This window comes from Mustela nivalis (genome assembly GCF_964662115.1).
Source record: "Mustela nivalis genome assembly, chromosome: 17".
Taxonomy (NCBI): Eukaryota; Metazoa; Chordata; class Mammalia; order Carnivora; family Mustelidae; genus Mustela; species Mustela nivalis.
In genome coordinates this window covers 59,178,580-59,205,205 of record NC_139036.1, presented here as the reverse complement: position 1 = coordinate 59,205,205, position 26,626 = coordinate 59,178,580, and the positions used below count along the sequence as shown (strand labels likewise).

The 26,626-nt window shown below is 54.8% G+C and overlaps 1 protein-coding gene and 1 long non-coding RNA gene across 4 annotated transcripts in view; one reads left to right on the top strand and one right to left on the bottom strand.

Annotated features, from left to right (window-relative positions):
- The window catches only part of LOC309850932, a 180,482-nt gene that overhangs the window by 128,994 nt on the left and 24,862 nt on the right, over nt 1-26,626 (bottom strand). The gene's annotated exons all lie outside the window — the stretch shown is intronic.
- CYTH1 (cytohesin 1) overlaps nt 3,980-26,626 on the top strand; it is a 75,965-nt gene continuing 53,318 nt past the window's right edge. For all 3 annotated transcript variants that reach the window (XR_014304500.1, XR_014304501.1, XM_082705504.1), the window contains exon 1: nt 3,980-4,136. Coding sequence is in view for 1 of the 3 variants with exons in the window: in XM_082705504.1 (XP_082561630.1) it covers nt 4,115-4,136 (22 nt within the window). In the remaining 2 variants the exon portion in view is untranslated. The remainder of the gene's footprint in view (nt 4,137-26,626) is intronic.

Below are 26,626 nucleotides of genomic sequence, written 5' to 3'. Positions count from 1 at the left end.
TCTCTCTGTCAAATAAATAAATAAAATCTTAAAAAAAAAAAAAAAGTTGTCAGCAGGTGGCTCAGAGGGCTAAGCCTCTGCCTTTGGCTTAGGTCATGATCCAGGGGTCCTGGGATCGAGCCCCGCATTGGGCTCTCTGTTCAGCAAGGAGCCTGCTTCTTCCTTTCCCTCTGCCTGCCTCTCTGCCTACTTGTGATCTCTGTCAAATAAATAAATAAAATCTTAAAAAAAAAAAAAAAAAGTTGTCAGCGGACCAAGCCGCTGAGGACTGACCACAGGGAAACAAACGGCAGAAGTCCAAGGTTTTCTGGAGAAACAGCGACGTGGGGAGGACATCTAGGTTGAACCGGTGGACCAGAGGGAGGCCCAGCTGGTCCAGGGGGGCCCGTTGCTCCTGGCTCTGCCTGGAGGCAGGCAGGGAGAGGACTCGGGTAGCCAGCAAAGCTGGATCCCGTGACTCGACCCTGCACGGTGAGCCTCAGTTTCCAAATCTGTGTCACAGGGATGACATCTAAGCCATCCCTCTGTGTCACCAATGTCATCTAATAGAGCGTCTTTGACTGTGACTCCAGGTCAGAAATCCTGTTACATCCTTGAGCGTGTTTACGCACAACCCAAACAAAAGCTGTCCTGTTCCATAGGATAGAGCGCTGATTTTTTAAAAATTGTACTCTGCCTTCATCAAACAAGGATTGTTTTCTCAGTCACTGGGAGTTGGGACCCGTAGTAGATCCAGGTTAAGGCAAAGGAACTTGTGAACAGTCGAGTACTGTGCTAATCGCAGTGATTAACTTTCACGGCAGGACCCCTCACTATCCCAAGGTGCTAGGTTTGGAAGTTCAGACAAAGTTTTGGTGTTGATAGTGAGAACCAACCTGTCATCCCAATGGCTTTGCTTCCCGAGGTTTTGTCACTGATAAAGAGTTCAGGTGGCAGGGGACACCTCTACCATGCTGTTAGGAGAAGGCCAGCTGGAGTGCCTTGAGTCCCCTGGTGACTCTGGCCTAACAGCCGGGAGGGGGCAGGTGGCAGGGAGATTACGTGCTCCACTAGGGCGAAGGGAGATCACTCGGTCAAAGCCAGTGGACTCTGAGAGCATCGAAGTCCAGGCCAGCCCAAAGGAAGTGTAGCCAGATCACTGAACACATACACACACACACACACACACACACACACAGGACGTGAGCACACTGGGGCCAGAACAGGACTCCCTGCTGTCACGTCCCCTGTGAAACTAGACCATCTGGCGAAATCAGGGAAGCCAAACCTCACAAATCACCAGAATTGAACTTGGAGAAAGATAACATAACCTCTAAGGGAAGCATCTCATTTCTGAAATTATTTGAAAGAAAGGCGCGTGGGGGAAGTGCCTAAGGAAATAGGGACCATCTTCTTAGATTTTAGGGAGACAACAAGGTTCTCCACCGAAGGCTGGGTTGGTCAGTTTGTGAAATTAGAGACGGATGTTTGTGAATGAGCAGTTTTCTTAGAAGAGTGGGCCAGAGCTGAACCCCCAACAGGATGCAAAGATTAGGGCTCCTCGGGCTGATATGTCGAAATCCATCCCATCCAACAGAAATTCCCATCAGCCGTGTATAAGTTGAGCGGAAGACAGGGACCAATCTAGCAACTTCAGAGATCACTTCTGGGCGGAAGCCTGGATTTTACCGGCAGAGGCTGCATTCTGTGGGCAGGAAAAGGTCAGGAGGGTTGAGCTCTTCGCCCGGGTCAGGAGGCTAATCAGAAGCACATCTGAAATAAAAGCACGGAGTTTCCCCATGGAAATTACTTTTCTTTGTTGCCTAGAACAATCGAGAAGTCCTGGGAGGCCTATCCTAGGGTTGGCCAATAATGAAACAGGCTGCCAAGAGGGGTCACACCTCCCCCTGGTGGAGATACTTCAGGACAGGTCCTGTCGGCTTCCAGACTTTGCCAAGGCCTGGGCTGAGCTCTCCCCCAGCAGCCCCAGGTCCAGCACAATGGAATCGGAGTGTGGTGGTCTGCTCCACCAGGAGGGGCTTGGACCATCCTGTGAGATGAGTGATCCTGAAGTCCCTTTCATCTGAGGTTCTGGTAATTTTTTTAATGAAAAATTTTAAAAGATTTTATTTATTTATTTGAGAGAGCATGAGCAGGGAGCTTGACGTTGGACTCCATCCCAGGACTCCGGCATCATGACCTAAAGGGAAGGCAGATGCTTTACAGACTGAGCACCAAACCAGAAAAGAGCTTGTGCATCTGGGAGTAGCTAGAACAGTGACATTTTTCTTCCTTTTTCCAAATCAACAACAACAAAAATACATGCGTTTTAAAACAACCAAAAGTCACAGAAAAACCACGACAAAGTGAATACAAAATGAAAAGTAGGTCTCAACCTCCCTTTCTCCCAGTTGATTCCCATTTTTTGTGTCTCCTTCCTGGGAAAAGTGGTTTTGCACACAGCAACACATGTACGCAGCGTTTGTATCCATCAGTGAATGTCTTAAAGTGGACACGCATGAGGCAGCGCATTGGGGATTAGGAGACACTGAACTGTCTGTTGCAGTTGTGTGCTATCATTGTGGGCAAGCCAGTGCTCTCAGGAAGGAACACTTCCAGCAGGGAGGTCAGCCAGACAGGGCTGGACTGGGGACAGAAGGGCCCACAGGAAGGGCTCTTCACCTTCACCTCCCTTTGCGGACGGATCTCAAGCCGCAGACTCAGTGGATCAACACGGAGTTCCTGAGGTCGTGCTCTGTGTCTGGCTGGGGAGTCACGAGTCCTTGGAAGGGGAGCTTGTGGGTTCTGGGGCTCTCATTCTGCCGCACTGGGCTTTTCCTTTTTGTGACAGAGAAAACAGCCTCCAAATTTCTTAGGGTCTCACTTGATCCCTTGTTTGTTCTTTTTTTTTTTTTTTTTGCTGTCTTTTGAGCAATTCCTTTAAAAGGTCAGGTAGGAACACATTTCAGTGGGTGGGGTTTAGAGTGGTGATGTTGGGAGAGTTGGGAGACCTCCAGAAGAGAGGGCCCTGCCGGGTCCTGTCTCAGCTCCACCTGCGCCCCGGCCCCTGCACCCCCTTGGGCTTGCAGGACAGGCTCTCCCGCAGGGGACGCAGGGGACTTTCCAGTGGGTTCTGGTGTCCCCTCACGGGCTGACGCAAGCGGATGCTCTTTAAGGAGGACAGCCCGGGAGAGCAGAGGCCTCCAGCCTCCAGGAGCAGAGCCGCTGCCCGAGCTCGGCAAAGGGCCGCTCACTTCACCAGGGGCAGAGGGACAGACAAGCCTCGTGCAGCCAAAGCAAAAATGCCCAGAACAGTCTAGAGACGTGTGCATTCAGACAGGGTGAATCAGGGTCACGAAGACCCTGAAATGAGGGGAGTTGGGGCGGCTCCCTTTGAAACGTGATCCAGGAAAATTCGGGGACTCGTGAAGGGATGTAAATGAATTCAAACGCTCTGCGGCCTCTGGCCAAGGACAAGGCCCTCCCGGGCGAGCTGGGACCGGCCTGACCTTCGAGGCTGACGTCAGCGAGGACCACCCTGCCCTTCAGCAGCCGGACGCGACCTTGGGCCCGTGGGCAGCCTCCCGCCGGGTGTGGGCAGGAGCGCCCGCGCCGCCCTAGCGAAATCCGAAACGGGCGGGGCCCGCGGGAGCGGGAGGGGCGGGGCCTCGGCCCCTCGGGGGGCGGGGCCCGGCGGGCGCACGTGCGCAGGCGCGGCCTGGAGTAGGCGGTGTGCCCGGAGGTGCGCGAGCGTGGGCGGCGGGCGGGGCCTCGGGCTCCGGGGGCGGGTCCCGCGCGGACGCGCGTGCGCAGGCGCGGGCCTGCGGTTGGCGGCGTGCCGAGAGGTGCGCGCGCGTGGGCGGCAGGCGGGGCCCCAGGTCCGGTGGGCGGGGCCCGGGCGGCCGCGCGTGCGCAGGCGCGTGCGGGCGGCGGCCGCGTGCCGGGGCGCGCGCGGACGGCGGGCGGGGCGCCCCGAGGGCGGCGAGGGGCCGGCAGTGGCGGCGGCGGCGGCGGCGGCGGCGGCGGCGGCGCGGGCCGGGGGCGGGGCTCCGAGCCGGGCCGAGGCGCGTGCGGCCGGCGCGGCGGGGCTCGAGAGGCGAGCGGCGGGGCCGGCGCACAGTGCGGTGCCGGCACCATGGAGGAGGACGACAGCTACGGTCAGTGCGGCCCGCGGCGCGGCGGAGCGGGCGCCCCTCCCGCGCTTCCTGCCGCGTCCGTCCCGGCGCCTGAGGCGGCTCCGGCGGCTGGCGCTTCGCGGGGCCGGGGTGCGGGACGCGAGCCCGGGGCGGCCGGCCTGGGCCGGGGCGGGGGCGCGGCGGGGAGACCGGGGCTCCGGACGGGGCGGGGGGCCGGGGGCCGCTCGGTGCCGCCCGAGCGCCCCGAGGCCCCGTCCGCGGCGCCCTAGTTTCGGGCCTCGGCGGGGTCCGCAAGTTGTGTCGGGGTCCGCGTCTTTGTTCGCGAGCGGGGGGCACGCACGGCGGGCGGCCCCGGAGCGCACGGGCTTCCCCCGCGGCGGCCGGGCGGCGGGGACCGGGGCGCTGTCGGGCGGGCGCTGCCCCGCAGCCGGCCGCCGCCTCCCCGCCGTCTCCCCGCCGTCTCCCCGGCGAGCGGCTCCGGTACCCCCGGCCGCGCGCGGGGTCCCCAAGTTTGCTCCTCACGCCGCACGGCGTCCCCCTTGACAGTTCCCGAATCCCCGTGCTGCTGACCTTCTCCCCCGGACCGGTGGCCGGCTCGGGACGGCAGGCGTGCCGGGGGTCCTGGGAGATGCTTTTGGCGAATTTACCAACAATTTCGTGAGGGCTTGGGGAGGGCAGCGCGGACGCGGTGAGCTGCGGTGGGCTGTAGCGGCGGGGATGCCCCGCGGAGTCCAGCGGGTCGCGTGGCTGCGGGGACCGCTCCCGGCGTGTTCACTGGGGCGGGTCTTACTTCTGCTTGGGCGCAGGGAAGTCGTTGTGGAGCTGCGGAGCGGGAAGAGGCGGCTGTGTGACCTGCAGCCTGACCCGGAGCGGGGTCCGGGGGAGCGTGCCGCTGCCCCCGAGACCCACGGGCAGCCTGAAGTGAGAGCGCCCCAGGGACGGTGGCCGTCAGATGTCCCCTAGTCACCTTCCAAGTAAAAGCCTTCGTGCTGTCCTTTTGTGATTGGGAAAAATCCCCACCTCCGGGCTGGTCCCAGGGGGTTTCGTCCCCTCGGTCCCCTCCGTACCTCTCTCGCTGCACAGGAGAGGCCTCTCGGGGCTGTGCCCGCCGCTGTTTTGTCTGCCTCCTCTTGCCATTTAATCTGTCGGACCCCACGGTCCTGCCAGGCTTTCTTCTTGCCCTCTGCTGGCGTTTGTACCCACCGGGCGAGGCAGGAAGCTCTTGGTCTGTTCGCTTTTGATACAGTGGCTGCTTTGCCAACAGGCATGACACGAATTTGTACTTGGAGGGGGTGAATGGAAGCCGGTGCATTCGGTCCTAAGGCAGCTGTAATAGATTAGCACGAACGGGGCAGTGGCTCAGAACAGCATGTAAATATATGATCCTATAGTTTTGGGGGTCAGAAGTCCAAATGTGGTCTCACTGGGCTCAAGGTGTTTGCAGGGCTATGTTCCTTTTTGGGGGGGGGGTCTAGGGAAGGATCTATTTCCTTGCCCTCTTCAAGTTCTGGAGGCCACCTTCACTCTGTGGCCGGGCCACCTCCCATCGTCAGAGCTTTGTAATGACACTGGAGCCACCAGGGTGATCCAGCATAGCACCTTGGCTCTGCAGGGCTAATCCTGCTTTTGCCACATAGGATAACAGTTGTGTGTTCTGGAGATTAGGTGATGGTCGTCTCTGGAGGCCGATAGTCTGCTGACCACACACTAAAGATGAGAAAGAGGTTTATTTTTCCCCCTTATATAATTAAGAATGTCATCTTCTGTGTATTCTGGAGGAACCAAGAGGGCTCCCCACTCATAGCGTTCCCCACACAAAAAGTACCTAATACCTTAAGTTGGTCATACAAAGAATAAGATTCTCAGTTCTTCAGGGTTTCCCTTCATCTCCAGAGCTGTCTGTTTCCCTTGTAGGTTTTACAGTGGATCTGCGTCCAGGGCTAAGACAGCCGTGCACATAGCACTGTGTGGTGCACTGTGCAAGCACAGGGAATGCCTGTCCAGACACTCCCTCAGAAGCTAGAACCTCTGTCGTGCCGTGAGGTAGCCTAGGACTGTTCAGAGCCATTTGGGGAGATGACTGATTTCCCAGCTGCCATTTTGGCCTAAAGGACTTTTGGAACAGAACTCTCATATAATATGCCAAAGAAAGAGAACGAGTTTTGAAGTTTTCCTGTTCCATTACAGAGAGTTTCAGAAACCACCAGAGCAGTCTGTCTGGACTGCAGAGTCTGGTGTTCTGTCCATCCAGCGGCTGCACCACTGAATTCGGAAGCCCTTCCTCCCGTGACACTCCTGTAATACCGAATCGTTTACCAGAGGTTCTTAACTCCCTCCCCAGGCAGGTACAGCGCGCTTCGTGCTGCCCGTGTGCTGTGACACACCAGACTGCGAAGACCTGGGGGGTGGGGCGCATGGGGACAGTTAAACGCAAGTCCTTTTCAAGCCTAGTTTTCTGTGAAAGATGTGGAATTAGTGATGTTCTAGAAGCTTAATTGACATTTGAAGAAAGATGTCCCTATTGCTTGTGGCTGGTGGAACTTGTCCCTGCAGTTTCTTTTTAAACACTGTGAAATAATTGGGACTTTTTTTTTTTTTTTTTAAAGATTCCTGTAATCTTCTTAGGTCATGGTTCTTCCTGGACTTCACAGTTCTCTTTGCAGAAGGAAGAGGTATTTTTGCTTTCGTAGGGTACCCTGCCCGAGTAAAGACTCTGACCACTCCTCTCCGTGACTTCTGAACTTGAGCAGACATTTTTATCCCGCAGACTGCCTCTGGGGCCCTTGGGAGGTTTGTTTGGGGAAGTTTTTTTTTTTGAAGATTTTATTTATTTGACACAGATCACAAGTACGCGGGGTGGGGTGGGGTGGGGGGGAAGCAGGCTCCCCGCTGAGCAGGGAGTCCCATGCAGGGCTCAATCCCAGGACCCTGAGACCATGACCTGAGCTGAAGGCAGAAGCTTAACTCACTGAGCCACCCAGGCACCCCAGTTTGGGGAAGTTTTTGTGAATGTGCATACTCGGAGGGTCCTTGGGTCACTTCTCTAAAGGTTCTGGCCCCGGGAACCGCTGGCGTCGTGCACCTCTCCGAGGACAGGCTGTGAGGCAGAGATGGGCAGGGCCATCGGCTGTGACCTGGAAGTCTCAATGGTGATGATTCTGCCTCACAAGTCCGACAAGATCAGCACATCTCTGCGCGTAGGTTCTTAAGGTCTTTGAATCTCCAGTGCTGTTTATGGCCTTCACTTCTTGAACACAGTTTCTGCTCCACTGGCGTTTTATGAGCTTCAGACTTACCCCTAGTCTGGACATGAGGGAGAACCGGCCTTTCAGAAGTGAGCTGCTCTGCGAGGGCGCGGAGATGTGGCTGTTAGCCAGGGCAAGGCTTCCGCCCTCCGAAGATGAAAGGAGCTGCGGGCAGCGGCGGGCCCGGTGGCTGCTGCGGGCCCATGAGTGGGAGCCCGCGGCCTGCAGGCGAGCTGGGCTCTTTCATCTTCGCGCCTCCAGAACCAGCATGGGGCCTGGTACTCAGCAGCTCCTGAGGGAATAATAGGCTGAACCAGGTTCCGTGTGGCAGAAGTTAATGTTCAGTGATTGAGCTTTTGTCTTCAGCTCTCCATCCCAAACAGAAACCAGAACACTCTTCTGTACGTGTTTGCCTGAATGCCAAACCGATTTTCCGTGTTCTTCAACGATACCGACGTCTTTCATTGTTGTCGAATTCAGTTACACTCTTGGTGATTTGCTGTTATGGAAAAGAATACCATTATGAAGTCAGGGTTTTCTTAGAAAATCTGGAACATAAGGTTACCATAATTATTCATCCTGTGGTCTTTAAGGTAGAGTTCCAGGGGTGATATTAACATGTCAGTGGGGTAAACATTTTTAGAATTCTTGGTGCGTGGTGCCAATTTGCTTTCCAAAAGGGCAGTACCCGTGTTCCTCGCTCCTAGCCATGTATGGGTTTACACGCTTGAGTGTCACTGTGGATATGCCGCGGTGAGGATTTGCATTTGAAAGCTTTTTTTTTTTTCTTTAACCCAACCTTATGGTTATAAAACGGCACCTCATTAAATGCACTGGTTGCCAGCTAGGTTGAAAAAAATTTATTTTGCGTATTTGTGTATTATGACCCGCCTGTTCGCGTGGGATGTTGCTTTCTTTATTTACTTGACTGAGATTAACTTTTTTTTTTTAATGGCCTTGAACAAATCAAGTGACTGTTTCTCTCACTCTGATGCTTTCAGCATGGAGACATACATACTCAGTGTGGCTGCGGTTGGGGTCAGATTTTGACCAATTGCGGTGGTCCTCTGTTTACCTCTCCTTAATTTTCCTCTTAACGATGGATGATCTTTAGCCTGTATTTTGTCTTCTGGGCAAGTGCAAATGTTTCCTTTAGAGGAGAAATTGTGAGTTAGGTAGCTCTTACTGGTCTCGGTTATACTGATCGGCGGGTCAGTCTGTGGGATCGTAAGGCACGTACCTGCCCGTCTCGAAATGCCGCACTTAGCAATCAGAAACGGTCTTTCCAAATAGATGATTTCGTATGTGTTTCATGCGTTGAAGATCAGGTAGTTCTACAGAAAGACCTGGAAGGAGCGTGCCTTCTGGTTTCAAGGTTAAGAGCTCACATATAGGTCACTCCGCCAGGGAGGAGGCGAGTGTGTGTGTGTGTGTGTGCGCGCGCGCGCCTCTGGACAGTGAGGCGTAGGTTGGAGCTCCAGTTTGGAGTCCCCCGCCCCCTGCAGCGGCCTGTCCGCCCCTTTCCTGCTCACCCTCCCACATGAAAGGCTTGGACAGTAGGCTCCCGAAGATGAGCACGTTGCCTGAACCTGTCCGTTGGCTTTGTTGCCACACTGCTTCTTGATTGTCTAATTATTGTTGCTTAGTTTCAGTTGCAATAATAGAGGCATGGAGGAGGTGGAAAATTATTTAGAATGTTCAAGAAGTGAGTCCCACATCCTCTGAAACTGCTGGTAATGTTGTTTTGCTTCTCTTTCCGCATTGACTGAAGAAACGCAAGATGGGTTGTAGGGGGTTTTTGTGAGTCTTCGTTTTCCAGGATGGTGTCCGTGACAGCGTGTCTCTGTGTTTGTGGCGGGGAGGCGGTTATGAGCTGCTTTCTGTGCCTCCAGGCTCCTGTAAGGGTCAGGATGTGACCTTCCTTATCGGAGTCTTTTCCTGTTTTTCACTTTTTTTTTCCTTTTTTGAATCTTCAAGGTTTCTATTTCAGATGACTGCGTTTCTCTGGCGCTGCTGCACTCCGTATTGTAATTATTACGTTGGGTATGAATGATGGCGTTGGTGAGATGCTATTAAGAACTCGCTCCTCCTCAGTAGCGCCGTTGTGGGCCTGCGGTCGGCCGGCGGTGTGTCCGGCACACACCAGAGTGTCCCCCGTCACTCTGCAGCACGCGGGCCTCTTGTCGGGGATGCTTTGCGCCTGGAAGACAGATGTGGCGGCAGGCTGGGGGGGGCGAGGGTCAGAGTGGTTGTGGCAGGTGTGTGCGTGAAAACCCTGGGTGGGCAGGGGGCGCAGTCCTCCCTGGAGTTGGGGCGGGACTGATCGGACAGAGGACGTTTCCCAGACCTGGAGTTTGGAAGCTGAGTTGGTGCTAACTCGGTGAATGTGGCAGAGCGGTGCAGTTCAGAGAGAGCCAGCCAGGGCCAGCGGGGAGGGGGGCCCGGCTCCCCCGGGGAGCTGCCTGGCTCTCTGTACCTGGAGACTGGGAGGCCAGAGACAGGGTCTAGAGAGGAGGCCAGAATCCTGGAGGGCTTCTCTGTGTTTCCAGACACCGGTCTCTGAGCCATGAGAAGCCTGGGGGATTGAACTGGGGTATTTCATGATGATTATTTTACATTTTAGAAAGATCCCACTGCCTGGTGTGCTTCCTGCAGGCAGTGGGAGACCCCTAGGGAGCTGTCGCAGCCGTCCCGGTGGGCTGGAGCGGACGGTAACTCCAAGACAAGTCAAGGGAAAGCATGGGACTGGTTACCAGCGTTTAGGGAGACACAGCACGTGGGAGATGAGCACGGCTCCAGGTGGTGCCAGGGTGCTGTCGCAGACGACGCAGATGACGCAGATCACTGCCTGGGGAGGGTCTCCAGTTAAACGCAGGTGCTTGACTTTGGACACACTGAGTGGAGTGCAAGGGGTTTTAGAGACCGACCCCTGAGGGAGGTCCGTTTAGATAGTCGGCTTTGTCGCTGGAACCCAAGAACTCAGCAGCACACGAGCGGGAGTGGAGCCCAGGGAAGTGGGGGGATCTCGTGCTGACCCAGAAGAGGGCCAGGGGTGTCATCCTGAGCACGGCACCTTGCCCCCCTGTTGGAGGGCTGGGCGGAGCCAGGTCTGCAGAGGAGGCCTCGCAGCAGCCGGGGCCCTTTCATTTGAGCGGACCCTGGGCGGGCAGAGGGCGGCAGCTGGAGGGTGATGTGGGTTGGAGGGACTTGCTTTAATCTGGCGGTGCTGTCCTCACAGAGTCTCGTGGTTTTGTTTTTAAGTAGCGCTACCCCCAGTGTGGGGCTTGCACTCACGACCCCACAATCAAGAGCCACGCGTTCCACCAACTGAGCTGGCCAGGCCGCCTATAGACTTTTTTCAATAAACATTTTGAAAACTCTTTTGAGCCAGTCTTGAATTACAGACCGATTCACGGCGCGCTGCGAAGCTCGGGCAGGACGGGGCTCGTGTTCGTCTGTCTGTGGGGCCGCTCGAGCCAGCCGCTGCCGGACACGTGCGCGTGTCCCCTGTTCGCTTCGGCTCCTTGAGGCTGCGTGCTGCCCCGGACCCAGCTTCCAGCAGCCCTGGGGGCGGAAACGAAGAGGGTGTTTGGAGGTCCAGCTGCCGTTCTGCATTTTCAACCCCCTGGGCGCTCCCCTTGACCTTCGTCACCATCTCAAGCCCTGCCTGTGTGGAGGTGCTTCCCCGCCTGTGTGGAGGTGCTCCCCCGCCTGTGTGGAGATGCTCCCCCGCCTGTGTGGAGGTGTGTGGAGGTGCTCCCCTGCCTGTGTGGAGGTGCTCCCCCGCCTGTGTGGAGGTGCTCCCCCGCCTGTGTGGAGGTGCTCCCCTGCCTGTGTGGAGGTGTGTGGAGGTGCTCCCCTGCCTGTGTGGAGGTGCTCTCCTGCCTCTCCGGTCAGCCCTCCCTCCACACTTCCCTTTCCTCTCTTTCTCGTTAGGGAACTTTTATTACTATTACCTCTTGCCGCGTTACCCAGGCTTGAAACAGCCGATTCTGTTCTCTGCCTTTTGCTCTCTGTTTTCCGGTGGCCCCGGCAGCCCTCTGCTGGCTCAGTCCCCTTTTCATCATCTTCTTGGTGTCGGGGTGTTTGTGGGATGGTGAAGTGTGCGCCTGCTTTCAGGAAGCTCGTGGTGTGGGGAGTTGACATGTCGGAGAGCTCCAAGAACATGTGACAGGTGCTCCGACAGATGTGAGCGGACACCCTGGGAGCCTGCGGCGATCCAGCTTTCACTCTGCTTTTGGGTGCGAGCTGCTTTGGGGGACACACCTGGCCCCGGGGTCGGATGCGACAGGAGGGTTCCCGCACGCAGCGGCATCCGCGGCGCTCGCCCCTCCATGGGCGAGGGACAGGGTCGGCGTGCAACCCGCACGGGAAGCCAGGCCGCAGACACCCTGTCGCTTCTGCTGGGCCACCCGCTGCTCCTTATGTCCATCGTCTCCGATCCCTTCACTTTTCTGTACCCTGTCCGCTGTTCAGACGCTTTCTAAACTTTCTGTCTTTTCTCCCGGAATTAGGGCACAGAGTTCCGTGTCCTGGTAGTTCAGATATTTCGTGGTTAAGACCTGTGCTAGGGGTTATGAAGTGGATTGAGATTGAAAGAGCCCTTGTTAGTTTTAGGGTGGAAGTCGAAGGAGTTGGTGGACGGCACTGGAGAGGCCGTTCCTCCCCCCCCATCTGTCGGACGGTGCTGGCTTAGAGGCCAGCGTTCCGTCCCAGGGCTTCTGGGGAACCAGGCCTGGTGGGATGATGATGGGAGTGTCCCAGCCTGAACTCTGGGGACCCCCTGGGGCCAGAGCGTGCGTGGCACCCGGGCAGGGGGACTCTCTTGAGAAAGCCGGTAAGCAGGGCAGGGTTAACCTTGGTCATCGCGCCCTTTGTGGGCCTGCACTGGAGCTGGCCTTAGCCCCTCGCAGGGACCCTGTCCTGCCACTTCCTTGCCTTTTTGCCCTTTGTGGTGACACATAACAGGCTACTGGAAAGCCAAGTTCGGCAGTGACAGGGAGAGGACTGCTGAAGAACAGTTTCTTCTGGGGAACGGCACAGTATCTCCCAGCATCTGCTAGCCGACACTCTGAGACTGCGGCCTCGGCTCCCGTCAGAGGAGAGGCTGGTGTTTGCACTGGGCCTCATCCGGGGTCACGGAGGATGCTGACTCAGGACTTCAGCCCTGCAGCTTCTGAACACACCGGAGGGCAGGGAGGCCCAGATTCCTGCCCTCCGTGCGCTGAGAACGCCGAAGGAGTTCCGAAAGCCAGGTTTCGCCCAGTGGCTCCATGGGCCAGCCGTGGAAGCTCCTGCAAGGGCATACCAGGATCCCAGGCGGCTTGGGGCACGCCTCCTCGTTTCCACTGGGGCCCCCCACTCTCCTGTCAGGGCCATGCGCGACGGTGATGGAGTTGGTGCACAGCTGCACCGTGTCCTGGGGGGACCTCCTCGGAGCTGAGCCTCTGGGTCAGGCACGCCTCCTCCCCAGGCGGTCCTCCTCCCTTCCCTGCGGGACTTGTCCTGATGTGAAGGGAGGGGCTCCTTCACTCTTCCGCAACTTGACAAAGACCTTAGTGATTTTCCTCTGTGTCCAGACAAAGCATGGAGGAAATGAAATTCTGAAAAGATTCTTAGGATTATAATTGGAAGATTATTTCCTGGATTTATAATAACCCAACAGAAATAGGGTTTCCACCCTAGACTTTGTGATCTCACTCTAGAAAACACCCCCTCCGGCTCTGTCCGTGCTGTGCAGGGGAGGCTCCTCCGAGTCTGCTGACCTCAGAGAGCCCCCCTTCTCCCCCCCCCCCCCCCCCCCCCCAGATCCGAACCCTCACACATCTACCCGCCTCCTGCACAGCCCATTCGCTCGGGGGCATCTGGCACTGGCCCCGTCTGGGCCCTTTCTCTGGCTGTTCCTGGGGCTCAAGGGGGCCTTCCGCCCCGACATCCTCATGGTTGCTGCCCTTGCCCACCGGCCTTGGCTCCAGTACCCCCTCCCCCAGGGAGACTTGCCCAGTTGCCGCGCTCATGAGGCCACCTGCGCGCCCCTCCCCAGGCTCCTCCCCACCCGGAGCACGCGTAGCCTCCTGCGCGCGCGCCTGGGCTCCAGCTTTGTGATCGCCACGACCCAGAGGCCCAGCGCCAGGCCGGTTGTAGGCTCCGTAGGAGTTTGTTGAAGGACTTGCTCCCTCTCCCCGTCCGTGTTTGAGGGGAGACGAAGGCCATTGAAGTCGCTCCTGTCTGCTCCCGTCTTCCTTTTACTTCACGCGTTCTTTGGTTGTTCTGGGCTTTTTAAATTTTTTTTTATTTTTTAAAATTTTTCTTAAAGATTTTATTTATTTATTTCGAAGGCAGAGATCACAAGTAGGCAGAGAGGCAGGCAGAGAGAGAGGAGGAAGCAGGCCTCCTGCTAAGCAGAGAGCCCCACACGGGGGCTCGACCTGAGCCCGGGATCACGACCTGAGCCGAAGGCAGAGGCTTTAACCCACTGAGCCACCCAGGCGCCCCTGGTGTTGGGCTTTATCTGGGGGCTTGGTTCCTCTGCCACTGGTCATGGCAGTAACCAGGTGGGACGCCCTTCACTGCTGACCTGCTGGGGGGGTTATGCGGACACTTCCCGAGCGTTCAGAGGTTCCAGTACAAATCTTAGAAAAGGAATATTTAGATGAAATATAGGATTATTCTATTTTGGAAAGATGCATGTGGCAGAGAAATTCTTTAGGAGGGGCTGATCTGTTTCACGGTGAGGTGTTTTGTGGTGTGAGCTCACTCTTTTCCGGGAAGTGTTAAGGTATTTGACAGATGTTTGATAAGGATGAGACCTGGGTTGTTGATTTTCTTTTCTTTTCTTTTTTTTTTTTTTAAAGATTTTATTTATTTATTTGACAGAGAGAGATCACAAGTAGGCAGAGAGGCAGGCAGAGAGAGAGAGAGGAGGAAGCAGGCTCCCTGCTGAGCAGCGAGCCCGATGTGGGACTCGATCCCAGGACTCTGAGATCATGACCTGAGCCGAAGGCAGCGGCTTAACCCACTGAGCCACCCAGGCGCCCCTGATTTTCTTTTTTAATGATTAACAGGTCAGAAAAGCAGCTGGACAGAGCGGTAGTGGCTGGGACTTGAGATATGCCCTCCGCACCGTTGAGAGATGGAGGGAGTGGCTGCACCCTGTTCTCCTCCTGTGCCTGCTCTAGTGGCTTTAAACGATACAAATTTCTTACGTTGCTTTTCTGGGGTTGCAAGTCTGGAATGGGTCTCTTTGGGGTGAAACCAAGGTGTCAGCAAAGGCAGATCTCTCTGGAGTCTCCTGGAGAGATTTCCTTGCCCTTTCCACCTTCCGGAGGCCACCTGCATCCTGTGGCTCCCGGCCCCTTCCTCCCATCGTCAGTTACTGCGACACTCAGGTCTCATCGCTCTGACACTGAGTCTCCTGCCTCCTCTTCCTCCTCCTCCTCCACTTCTTCTTCCTCTTCCTCTTCTTCCACTTCCTCCTCCTCCTCCCTGTGAGACACTGGTGATCCCATGGGGCCCGCCAGATGACCCAGGAAAATCTCCCCACCTCCGGGCAGCTGAGTAGACTTTCATCACATCTGCCTCAGTTCCCCTTTGCCGCGTGATTGAGCAGATCCCCTCGTTCCCGGGACTAGGATGTGGACATCTTTGGGGCCGTTGTTCTGCCAGCCACATCCAGCGTAGTGCTCTTGTCCTGGGATGCTTCTCGTACGGGCAGGCAGTTCCTTCCTGGGGAAGTAAGGATTACGGTCCTGGTGCAGACGTTGTCTAGTCTCGGTGAGCATTTCTGGGTTTCGAAGAGGATTCCTAATTCAAGGGTAGAGGAGAGTGTGTGCAAAGCAGCAGCCAGCTTTGACCCGTCCATCCTGTTTCTGCTCCTCAGCAATCCTGTTTGTCGTCAGATGACAAATCAGAACAAAGCACGTCTTCAGTCGGAAGGCCGTGTTACGGCAGCCGGTTCTTAGGAATGTTTTTGCACTTCTTTGAGAATAAGGAGAATTTTTTTTCTTGGTTCCAGGTAATGGAAACATCCCTGAACAATGGTGCTCATTAGGAAAAAGGAGTTCATTATTTTTGACGGCCATGTCGGCATAACACGATGTGGGGGTTATTTTCCCAGACAGCTGCCTTTTCCTCGAGTCGCCTGACGGACATCTCCTCGTGTGGGGGAGGCAGGCGAGGTGTCTTCCTCCCCCTCGCATCATGGCCAGGACTCACTTGGTTTAATTTCCACCCCCAGTAGACTGCAGGGATACAAAATTGAATTTTTGGCTAAATATTACTGTTCTTACTTAAGCTCCCATTTTCTTAAACACATAAATGTATTTATAGCGTTCTACAGAGGAGTTTAAACTTCTGCTTTAAAAAATTATAAAGATAACACATCTTTATATTAAAAACTCGATTGCTAGAGAAATGTACATAATTAGAACTCACTTTTGACTTTTATTTATTTATTTGACAGAGAGATCACAAGTAGGCGGAGAAACAGGCAGAGAGAGAGAGAGAGGAGGAAGCAGGTTCCCCGCTGAGCAGAGAGCCCGATGCGGGACTCGATCCCAGGACCCTGAGATCATGACCTGAGCCAAAGGCAGAGGCTTTAACCCACTGAGCCACCCAAGCGCCCTCACTTTTGACTTTTTAACGCAGTTTTTATAGGCCCTAGGCTGTTGGCATGGTGTTCGTTCTCTGTGTTATCCCCAAGGTCACCTCACCTAGCTCAGCCTGGAGCACCGGGACTGAAGGAAACAGTCCCGGTGAGACTTGGTGGCACTTGAAGTAACAGAGACTCTCAGGATGGGTGACGGGAGCGCAGACGTGAGCCACAGCCTGGCTCTGGGAGTCAGAATGTGGGAGGCGCTAACTGCCCCATCAGGAGGGAGACGCTTCATTACACCGCTCTGTGTTGGCCTTAGAGTAGCAGGTGTGTCTTTAAGAACAGGAGATCTGTGCTTACAGGCCTGGAGGACGGCTGTGTGATGCTGAGTGCAAACACAGGTTGCTCCTACGTGTCCTCTTTATTAAACATGTACCAGTTCACATTTGTATGTGCAGAGAAAACCTCAGGAACCTTTATAAGGATTCAAGGCAAGCCCCATCCCCAGAACAGAACTGTGGACTGCGCTCAGGGTGGCGGGGGAAGGGGAATGGGCGGGTGCAGCTCCCCGAGTTTCACGGGTGAGCATGGAAGGTGAGAGGAGTAGGTCTCTGGTCTCCTTGGCATCGGGAAAATGACAGTGGCCTAATCATGCTTGCATTGGGATGAATTTGATTTTAAGAAGTGACGCCGTCAGACTTGGGTGCTATCTGTATAACGGGAAAGGTAGGCTCGTGGTGCCTTGCGTGTGGAATTACGTTTTAGTTCTGTTTAAAAATCTTAGGGTTTGTGGAGTAGTGGGATTTTTGTTTGCCTTAGGAGACGTCATTTAAACTAGTAGAGTGTTGCTACATTCGTTGTTAAACTGCAAAATCCTAACTATTTGGATAAGAGACTGGGGTTAAAACATCAGTGGTTTTAAAAAAATTGAATTAAAATCTTTCCTGAATTTTTGGCTCTCAGACATCTGAACTTGTAATTACAGTTGTGTTCCAGATGGACATTTTTTTTTAACATTTTAATTTTTTTAAGGAATCTCTGTACCTGACGTGGGGCTTGAACTTATGACTCTGAGATCAAGCGTTGCATGCTCCTATGAGCCAGCCAGGCGCCCCAGATGGAGACCCTTTATGGTTGGAGTAGTCAAGTGTCCTACAAAGATAAACACACAAGTGCTTTGTTTAATCTCTCTGCAGTCTGTAATCTAGGAAATTGGGATTAGTGTGGTGGCTCCCATACCTGGCTAATCTACAGACTCTGCGTGAGGTTTTTTTTTTTTTTTAAGAAAGCGGTTTTTGGGGCGCCTGGGTGACTCAGTGGGTTAAGCCTCTGCCTTTGTCTTGGGTCATGATCTCGGGGTCCTGGGATCAAGCCCCACATCAGGCTCTCTGCTCGGCGGGGAGCCTGCTTCCCCCTCTCTGTCTGTCTGCCTCTCTGCCTACTTGTGGTCTTTCTCTGTCAAATAAATCAAGCAAGCAAGCAGTGTTTTCCTGGAGCCCCACTCTGGCCATACCTGCTGAATTGGGATCTTCCAGGGTAGGATCCGGGAAGGAGCAAGTGAACGCACACGCACATGTACACGCACCCACGTGCACACGCACGCGCACACGTTCAGAGTTTCTGAATTCGAGGAGCTCAGGTGTGGAAGAGCCCCTTGCTCAGGAGCGCCGCAGCTCCTCCCACCCCCAGCCTGGGGCCACGCGGCAGGGCCCTGGCTTGGGCTGGTGTGCCAGGGGTGGATCTCGTCATTTCCCACATTGGTTGTTGAACCGACAATGTGAGGAGTTGTGTGTCGTTGTGTGCTCAGGGTTGTGAGAAGTGCTGGCTGGAACCTCTAATGGACGTGGTTTTGTTCCAGGCCATTTAGAATTCCCCTTAGAGGGTTTGGAGCTTTCAAGCAGGGTTTTTTTTTTTTTTTTTTCTTTTTTAAGATTTTACCTATTTGACACAGAGAGAGCACAGGCAGGCAGAGAGGCAGGCAGAGAGAGGGGGAAGCAGGCTCCCTGCTGAGCAGAGAGCCCGATGCGGGATTCCATCCCAGGACCCTGGAATCATGACCTGAGCTGAAGTCAAGCAGAGGTTTTTAAGAAGAGGCTCCACAGATCAAAAAGAAGAAAAAGGAGGTTAAAAAAAAGCAACACAGCCGGGCTAGGGTTTGTTTACTCCTCTGTTATAGTTACTGGGTTTAGCGGCCTCCCCACCTCAGGTTCCCCGAGACTCTGTGGTTTTCGTTCTGTTCCTTTTAGAGACACCTTCCCTTTGTGTCGCTCTGTTGCTAGGCAGCCCCTGGACTGCTGCCATCGTGGAGCGCCGGTCTGTCCAGCAGGGGAAGTGACCTAAAAAGATCCTTCCCCGTCCCCCTTGGGACAGGCCAGCCAGGCCCAGGAACCTGCGGGGAAAGCGAGGCCCGGTCACCGCGCCGGAAGGGCCCCTGCAGCGCGCGCTCCCCTCGGGGCTCTGGGGCTTGTGTCAAGCTCCCCCGCTCCAGCGGCCTGCGGGGCGGCTGCATTTGTGTCCTTCGACCTTCACCGCTGGGGCAGACTGAGCCGTGGAGAGTTTCGGCAGCGTCTGAAAGTGGAGGCAGGAGCATCCGGAAGCCGCGGGCCCGTTGCTGTGCACAGTTTGGTGCACTTTGCTTGGAGTCTTTTCTTACTCTGTGCATATTCCGGCATGTTGACCCCCCTGAGTCCTTTGGGAAAATACAAGATTAAACAAATAAAACTAAAAATGAGTTCCCGTTCTGTAGACTGTTTTGTAGCTTCCTAGAAAGAAAGAAAACACGTGTTTTTCTCTGCCATTAAAATTTGTACGTGGATAATATTTAGTGGCGTCTGTCAGGGCAGGGCCCGTGCGCGTAGCAGAGGGCCAGACCAGACCCCAGAGAGGACAGTAGGCCGGCCAGCTCCCCGCAGCCTCTCACGGGAGTGGAAGTGGTAGCGAGACAGCTGGTGGCACGTAGCACAGCAGACAGCAGGACCTCAGCTTGGGAGTGCCGCCTCCCTGCCCCATCTCCCACAGGGGCGACGTGAGGGGCCTCGATGGTGGCCACGCTTGAATTGGCTCAGTCTGCAGTTGAGGAGCCAAGGACCAAGCACCTTTTGTAGCAGGCAGCAGACGAGCCAGATCCCCTCCCCTGGAGCCAGCGAGCTGTGCCGTGTGGTCTCCTTGGCCAGCCAGATGTGACAGTGAGACGTGCAGGGCTGCGCGGGCCCCACGGTGGCCTCTGCTAAACCAGTGTGTGTGGTGCGCCCCCCCGCCATTCATTAACCTCTCCTGTTGGCTGTTTAGAAGTTTCTACTTTGTTCTTAAAACAGACAGCGCTGTAACATCATCGTTGGTAGAAGGTCGCCCACATTTTTGATTGATTTCTTAGGCTCGTTTCCAGCAAGTCAAATCACTGGGTCAGTGAGTTTAGCTTTTTAATTTTAGTCTCCTCGTGGGTATTGTCACATGGCTTTCCAAAAACTGTCACAGACACGTTGACGTCTCACTCGTGTATGATTGTGTTAGTGTACCCTTCCCAGCATTGAAGTGTTTGTGTGTGTGTGTGTTTAAGTAGGCTCAAGTGTGTGTGTGTGTGTGTTTAAGTAGGCTCAACCCCCGATGTGGTACTTGAGTTCATGGCCCGAGATCAGGACTCGCACGCTTCACCGGCAGGGCCAGCCCGGAGCCCCTCATTGAATTGTATTTTAATCATTGGCTTTTTGATAGAATGTGTAAATATTTTTCTCTCTCTCTCCTCTTAGTGTTGGTGGGGTGAGCGTTGACTGTTCTAAGATCTTGTCTAGTGTCTGTGTAAGTCAGAATGCGGAGACTGTAGCAGCTTCTTCCCCAGGTCGCTCCTCATTAATTTATTCCATAGGCATTTATCGAGCACCTGCTCGGAGCTGGGGGTGCTGCAGGCCGTGGGGTTCAGGCATGAGTGGAGTTCGCGGGGACCTTACGTTGTAGGTAGAAGCAGCTGGTTTCGGATCGTGCGTGTTTCATCCCGAGCCATTTCTCTGGGGCGTTCGGATGCGGCCTCTCCGGGACAGAGTGAAGGTGGGATCCGTCCGCTTCCCGCCGTGTGGGTGGTTACTGACCGCACTCTCTCCGTGTTTACCGAGGTGCGGCGGTCGTTGAACTTGTGTCCCCTCGCCGCTCATGGACCTCAGACAGCTGTGTTCCCATAACGCGCTGGAGACTTCTGAAAGTTTTGAAACCATGCTTTAGCTGTGAACAGAGAGGTTTTACAATCCTTCTATGTCAGGAGAGAGGAGACAGTCCCTGTTCAGGGATCTCTTGGTCGAAAGGAGCGTGACCTTTGCTTGATGACTTTGTCTTCTAATGCTCTTTCCAGGACACGCGCTTACAGATCCCTCGTCAGTCCGCTCTCCTTTTGAAAACTCTGGCCGTTTGTGGCCTGAGCGATTATCTGTCTCCAACGGCCGCCGAGTTGCGGTAGTGACACAGTCGTGCCTACCTCTCGGGTCAGGTCTATTGAAGGGTCTGGTGAGGTGTTCAGGGACATCAGTCGGGGGGGAGAAGGGTGTCAGCACCCACGGCTGTCACCGGCAGACACTCCGGGGCTTCGCAGGGCCTCCACAGCGACCTAACACGCCAGAGGTGACATTGAAGTAGCTTTAGTCAGTGAATGTGTTCATTTTCACTTACCTGTTTCAGTACACTTTTCAGGTTCCCTTTTCTTGTAGTTCTTGAAACAAAATTAACTTTATTTTTTTAAAGATTTTATTTATTTATTTTAGTCCGTACGTGCGTGAGCGTGTTCGTGAGTGAGGTGAGGGAGGGACAGAGTGACAAAGACACTCAGCCCCAAGCTCAGAGCCCCCCGTGGGGCTCCATCCAGCACCCTGGGAACATGGCCTGAGCTGAAACCAAGAGTCGGATGCCACCCAGGCACCCCCGAAAGAACTCACTTCACCGAGACACCGGCATATGGCGGGTGCGCAGTGTGATGACGTGTGTGCCAGATCGTTGTTTTACCCCAGCGAAGCCGCGGTCACAGTCCAGGCTCAGAGCACGTCGTTGCCCTGAGAGGCTCTTCATGTCTGTCTGCAGCCCAGCCGCCCCCGCCCCCAGACCTGCCTCTTGTCACTACAGATGAGTCTGTGTTTCCCAGAATTTTGTATTCATGGAGTCGTGCGGGGTGTTCTCTGGCGCCTGGCTCTCGCTCAGCACAGAGTGTTTGAGATCATTGTTGGGGGCGTCAGTCTTTCCTTTTTATTGCCGAGTTATTTCATTTCCACTGTCTTCACAGGCCACATCTTATGTACCCATTTACCTGTCACGAGTGTGTGGGTTATTTCCAGTTTGGGGCCACTGTGGATTCAGCTGCTGCGAGCAGGCACGTCCGAGTCTGTGTAAGACGAGCTCTTACTTCTCTTGGGGTAATACCTGTGAATGGAGTGGCTGGCTTCTGTGGCAGCGTTTTTCTTTTCCCGTAGAGTTGTTTTATCTTACGTAAAATGCAACAGAGATAGTAAGGGATGATATGTACAAATGGAATGCAACTAGTTTTGAAATAGGCAAGAGAAAAGCTTTTTTTAATGTAAGCACGATATGCAAATCTGTTAAAGAATGTTTTAATATGTTATTTTGCATCAAATCTGGGTTTAAAAAAAAGTGACATGAAACTTCAAACAGTCACATAGTAAATGCAAACTTTTTTTTTTTCTCCTTGGAGTTAAAAATCACAATTTTGTACTTAAAATTGGGAGAAGAGCCTCACAAAAACGTACAAGTATAAGTTGTGTGGCCGGGCAGATCCTCCTGAGAGCACTGTGCAGGTCAGGGTGGCTGGTGGACAGGCTTTCTGGACGTTTCCGTCAGCGGTGTCTCCTTCTTCTCCGGGGTTCATGGTTCTTGTCCACGACATTACTGAGACCGGCAACATGCAGGCACCTCTGCAGGCCACCTACTGTGGCTAGGGGAGAGGCTCCTACCCGGGTCATTGGCCAGGTGCTTGTCACCCCTGTGTTACATCCCTGCCACTCAGAGTGGTCAGTCCTCTTTAAAAATGGGGCAGGGGTGTTAGTATTAAAAGAGATTTTTATATAGACTCGTTTTAGAGCAGCTCTGTTGTTTAGGGGTTTAGGGTGTTTGACTGGGTAGGTGGATAATCTAAGTTGGAATGCAGGTGTCCATTGAAGGTTATTCTAAAGAATCCGTGACTGATGTCCCTGAACAAGTTAGATGGCAGGAGTTGGAAGTGATTTTAAGTGGGATGACGGGTCTGTCCGTAACTGCGGTTGGCAGGGCACCCGTCCGTCTGCTCTCACACCTCACTACATGCCGTTTTCCTCCTCATCAGCAGTGTGCTTAACTGAGTGCTTGTCGCCTCCTGCAAGACTCACCGGGGACAGTGCGCGAGTCCTGGGTGTTAGCAAGGGGCTGCCAGCCGTCCTCATGCCCTTTATCGGCCATCTGCCCGCCTTTGGGGTGGGGTGCGGTGGGGTGTCACGCTCCTGGGTGCTCACTCCGCAGTCACCCGGTTCGCACGCGCCGGAAGACTTGGGGAAAGGAAGGGCAAATCTTCGGGTCGGTTGGCTACCCCTGCGAGCAGTCTCTTTTTATGGATGTGTCCCAGATGCCTTGTTTCCCAGCCAGAACTACGGTGGACTTTTTGGCAGGACCGTGTTGCCCTAAACAGACATGTTTCATGTTCTGCAGCACTACTTACAGCCTTGTGTTTAATTAGGCACTTTGCATTTTCAGTATAAAATTTAATCTGTGCAGTCACTCTGTGACGTGGGGTTTGTGGCATTAAGTACGCTGACTTGGTCAGAGTTAGAAGGGAACGTCCGGGCTTGCAGGGTTCCTGGTTGTCTGAAGCGCTGGCAGCAGCATTTATCCCGATGACTCTGAAGCCCTGTAATTGGCGACAGAGACTTTACTTCAATTTGATACTTTTAGAAGGTAATTTCCATGAAAATCCCCATGTCGAGCATATGATAAAGCTCTTTGCTTTACAGAGGGAGAGAGCGCTGGGCCAGATTCCTTTCTCCTTCCAAGTTCTGACCTCCTGGGAGTGGCGAAGGTGGAGACCCCACCCCCAGCTCTGTCCCTGGGAGAGGGGCTGGAGGAGCTGCCTCCCCTGGAGCATTGGGGAAGGGGTGGCAGTTTTGTAAAGTAGGTCACGCTTCTCCCTCTTTGTGCGCTGGTGGTCGGCGCTCTTGAGCGTTTGCAGCGACCATTGGACATGACCGGGAGCTTCAGGAACCGCTTTCCTCCGCGTGCTGCCTCCGTTCCTGCGGGCCATCCTCACTGTTTGTGGGTCCGTGTTGGTGAGTGTGCCCGCTCACTAAAATTTGTCAGCCAAGCCAGGACGAGCACAGTGCTCCGGCCGTGGTCTGCGAGTGTGCGCAGGTCCGCGGAGAGCGCCCGGGGCCTGCGGCAGGTTCCCATGTGCATGCGACCGGGTGGCGTCCTGCCTTCCTGGCTGGCCCTCCTTCTGTCGACAAGGGCTTTACAGCCCGTCGAGCGCCATGTCCTCGCCCTGTGTGCTGGCGACGTCCCCGTCGACAGCAGCCCCGGCACCGTGCTGACTTGCTGGCTGGCATCCGCGAGCACAGGAGGGCTGTCGCGTGCTGCACCGAGAAGACGTGCGGGAGCGTCCGGCCGGCCTGCGGCCCACGTCAGCGCATCAGCAGTGCAGACTACGTGAGGGGTCTTTGATGACAGGCACATGCAGGGGGCACTTACATGTGTGATGGTGAGTGGTGGGGTCAGGGGCTCACAGGAGCCCCGCCCTGGGCTTCCCCGGCATGTGGCTGGAGTGCCAGGCTGCCGAGGGTTAGCGCAGCTTTCTAGAACACACCCACCCATATCTCCTCAGCCGGCTGCATCTCTGGTCCCCCCTCCCCGCTCAGAGCTTTAGGCTCTGCTGGCTTACTCATCCCTCGAGGATGCCCGCAGGGGTCTCACTCAGGGTGACCAGCTCGCCCCATCCCAGGACATAGTGCGCCGGTCACATAGGTGTGTGCGCCAGATGTCGGGAGACCAGCCCGACTCCTTCCTCCCTCTCCTGTGCCAGGTGGGCCGCCTCCAGGATCTGTTCTAAAGCAGTCCGCTTGTCTCTCTCTCCTGCTGCCGGGTTAGAGGAGGCCACCGGCTCTGCTGTCCGGGGTGCGACCCGGGCTTCCTGGGACAGGCGTCACCATGTGCTCAGGTCACGCTCTCCCACTCCTGCACATGTGGGCCCTACTGGCCCTCGCCAGGCGGCCTTTCCAGAGCCCAGAGGCAGCGGGCGGAGAGCGTTCATGCAGGGAGACGGGCTGTTCCTTCGGGGATGGCAGCTGCCGCCCCCCCCCCCCCCCAGAGCGGCCTTCAGACCTGGTGGGGATGTTTTTGACACTGGAAGGGAGGTTGTTTGTTCTGTTTGTTTGTTTTGCTTTTTTAGAAAGTAAACATCGAAACAATAGTTTCTTAAGAGCTTGAAGAGAATCTTGAAGAAGCACGCCTTCGAAAATAGATTAAAAGTTCTTGTTTCGCTTCCTCCTGAAGCCACCTGCCTTCTGGAATAGGGAGGCGAGATTTTAGACAAAACCGTGGTTTCTGCTCGGTTTGTTTTAAAGTCAGTAGCCGGTAGCAGGAGGAAGTTTGGCCGCGCTGACTTGTGTGGTGCCTTCATGGCTCTGCCCACGACACAGTGTGGGCACCGCCCCTCTTCCTGCCTAGCTGGGCTGTCGCGTGAGGGCTTCGTCTCCTCCGGCTCCTTTTGTTCTCTGAGTAAGGGACGGGTGGAGCGTCGGTCTCGTGGTGTTACAGAGGAAGGGGTGATGTGTAATTAGCAAGGCAGAAAGGGAGCAGAGGAAGCGGGACGGGGCCGCGCAGGGCTCGCACGGCAGCGTGGATGTCCGAGGCAGAAGCAGACGGCGAGCTCCTGGCTCCCACCCTCCGCCTCTGACTTGTCGGAGAGCTGCCGGGGTCTCACACCGTTTGTTACCTGTGTGTACGCTTCGGAAGCTTGGGCCCTTCCCCTCTAAGTCTGCGAATTGAATTTGGTTTACGTAGAAAACCCAGTGAGTAGATTTGATCATCGCTGCTCAAGTAGTAAACGTACCAGAAAGATCACCTCTGGAAATACCAACTGGATTTGACATGAACGGTTGGTGTCTCTAATCGTTAGTTTAATCGAGTTAAAGAATGAACTTTCCAGACAGCTTGGCCGCGGCTGCCCTCCTATAGCACTGTTAGGTTTGTTTGATCTTTAAACGCTTTCCTTTTGACCCAGTACAGTGTTAACCGTCTGTTCCTTCTACGGTGGGCGGAGGAGTATTTCTGCCGAGCTGATGGGATACCGCCCGTGATTCCTCTGTGGTCACCTCAAAGCCTGCTGGCCCAGCAGAAACTTTTCAGCTTTGAGAATGGGAACCTTAGTTCATAGAATCCTAGACTGTTCAGAGGTGGAGCTTATAAATCAGGGTCAGCACCTTCCCGTGTATGGGGCATGGTGGGTGACGGAGAGAGCCGTGGGAGGAGGCTGCGGGGCTGCACTTTGAAGAACAGGCAGGATCCAGGTGGAAAACTAGGCAATATTAGAGAATTTATCTTTGTCACGGCGATGTGCACGCATGCTTTAAAAGGTCACACACCACACAAAGGTTTACATGAATGCTTATAACGGCATTACTCCTCAGCTATAGAATGGATAAGCCGAATACGGCACGGTCCTACAGCGGAATAGTATTCAGCCACAAAAAGGAAGGACGTTTCCATGCCACAGCATTGCTGAATCCTAAAAATGCGGAGAGGAAGACACCTGACACAGAAGGCCACTGTTGTACGGGGGCAAGTGCACACGCACGGAAAGGTTACTGGCTTCCAGGGACTGGGGAGTGAGTGTCTGCTGAGGGGAATGGAATTCCCCCTTTGGGGGTGCTAAAAACGCCCTAGAGTTAAATGGTGGCGGTAGTTGCGTGGCTTTATGAGTGCGTGAAAACCACTGACTGGTACACTTTGAAAAAAATTTTGTGGTTTATGAATTATATCTTCATTTAAAGAAAATTCTACCTTAAGGAAACTCAGTGGGTTGATATGATTTTCAGTGGAATTAATTTTTCAAGTATTGTTAAGTCTTCACAGAAAGAGTGGAACCCACCATGAACCAACACTGACTCCCTTTGACGTTTAAAATTTGGAAGGTCTGGGCTGATTTCAGCCCCTGTGTGCCATCTAGGAGAAAAGAAGATTGTAGAATGGACTAACGGGTGAAAACCAGTGGTTCCCTGTCCCACTGGGAGACCTTCCTGGGGGCAAACTGGTTTAGCTGTTTGCCACACAGGTTAGGTCCAGTCCCAAACCGCGCTCTCCGCGGCTGCTGGACCGCCCGGCTGGACGTCCGTCGCCTCCCGCTCGCACACGGCGTCGTCCGCCGAGCCACCGCACGGCCTCCCTGGCATGAGGCTGCTTTTCCAGGAGCTCTTCTCCGCCTCTGCTTGTCCTTTGCCTGGTTTGCTTGGAAATTATCGGAGGTTTTCTGAAATCCTCCTCATCTGCCCCGAGCTTCTCTCTGGTGCTTTCAGTCTGCCTGAGCACATCGGTCCATGGTGTCCGCCTGGAGAGGGCGCGTCCTTCTGTTCAGATCCAGAGTTGTTCCCCTGCCCTCACTCTGCGTCTGGGGGCACTCGGCCACACGTCATTCTGGGGTCCCCACTCTGCTGGAAGGGGTCCTC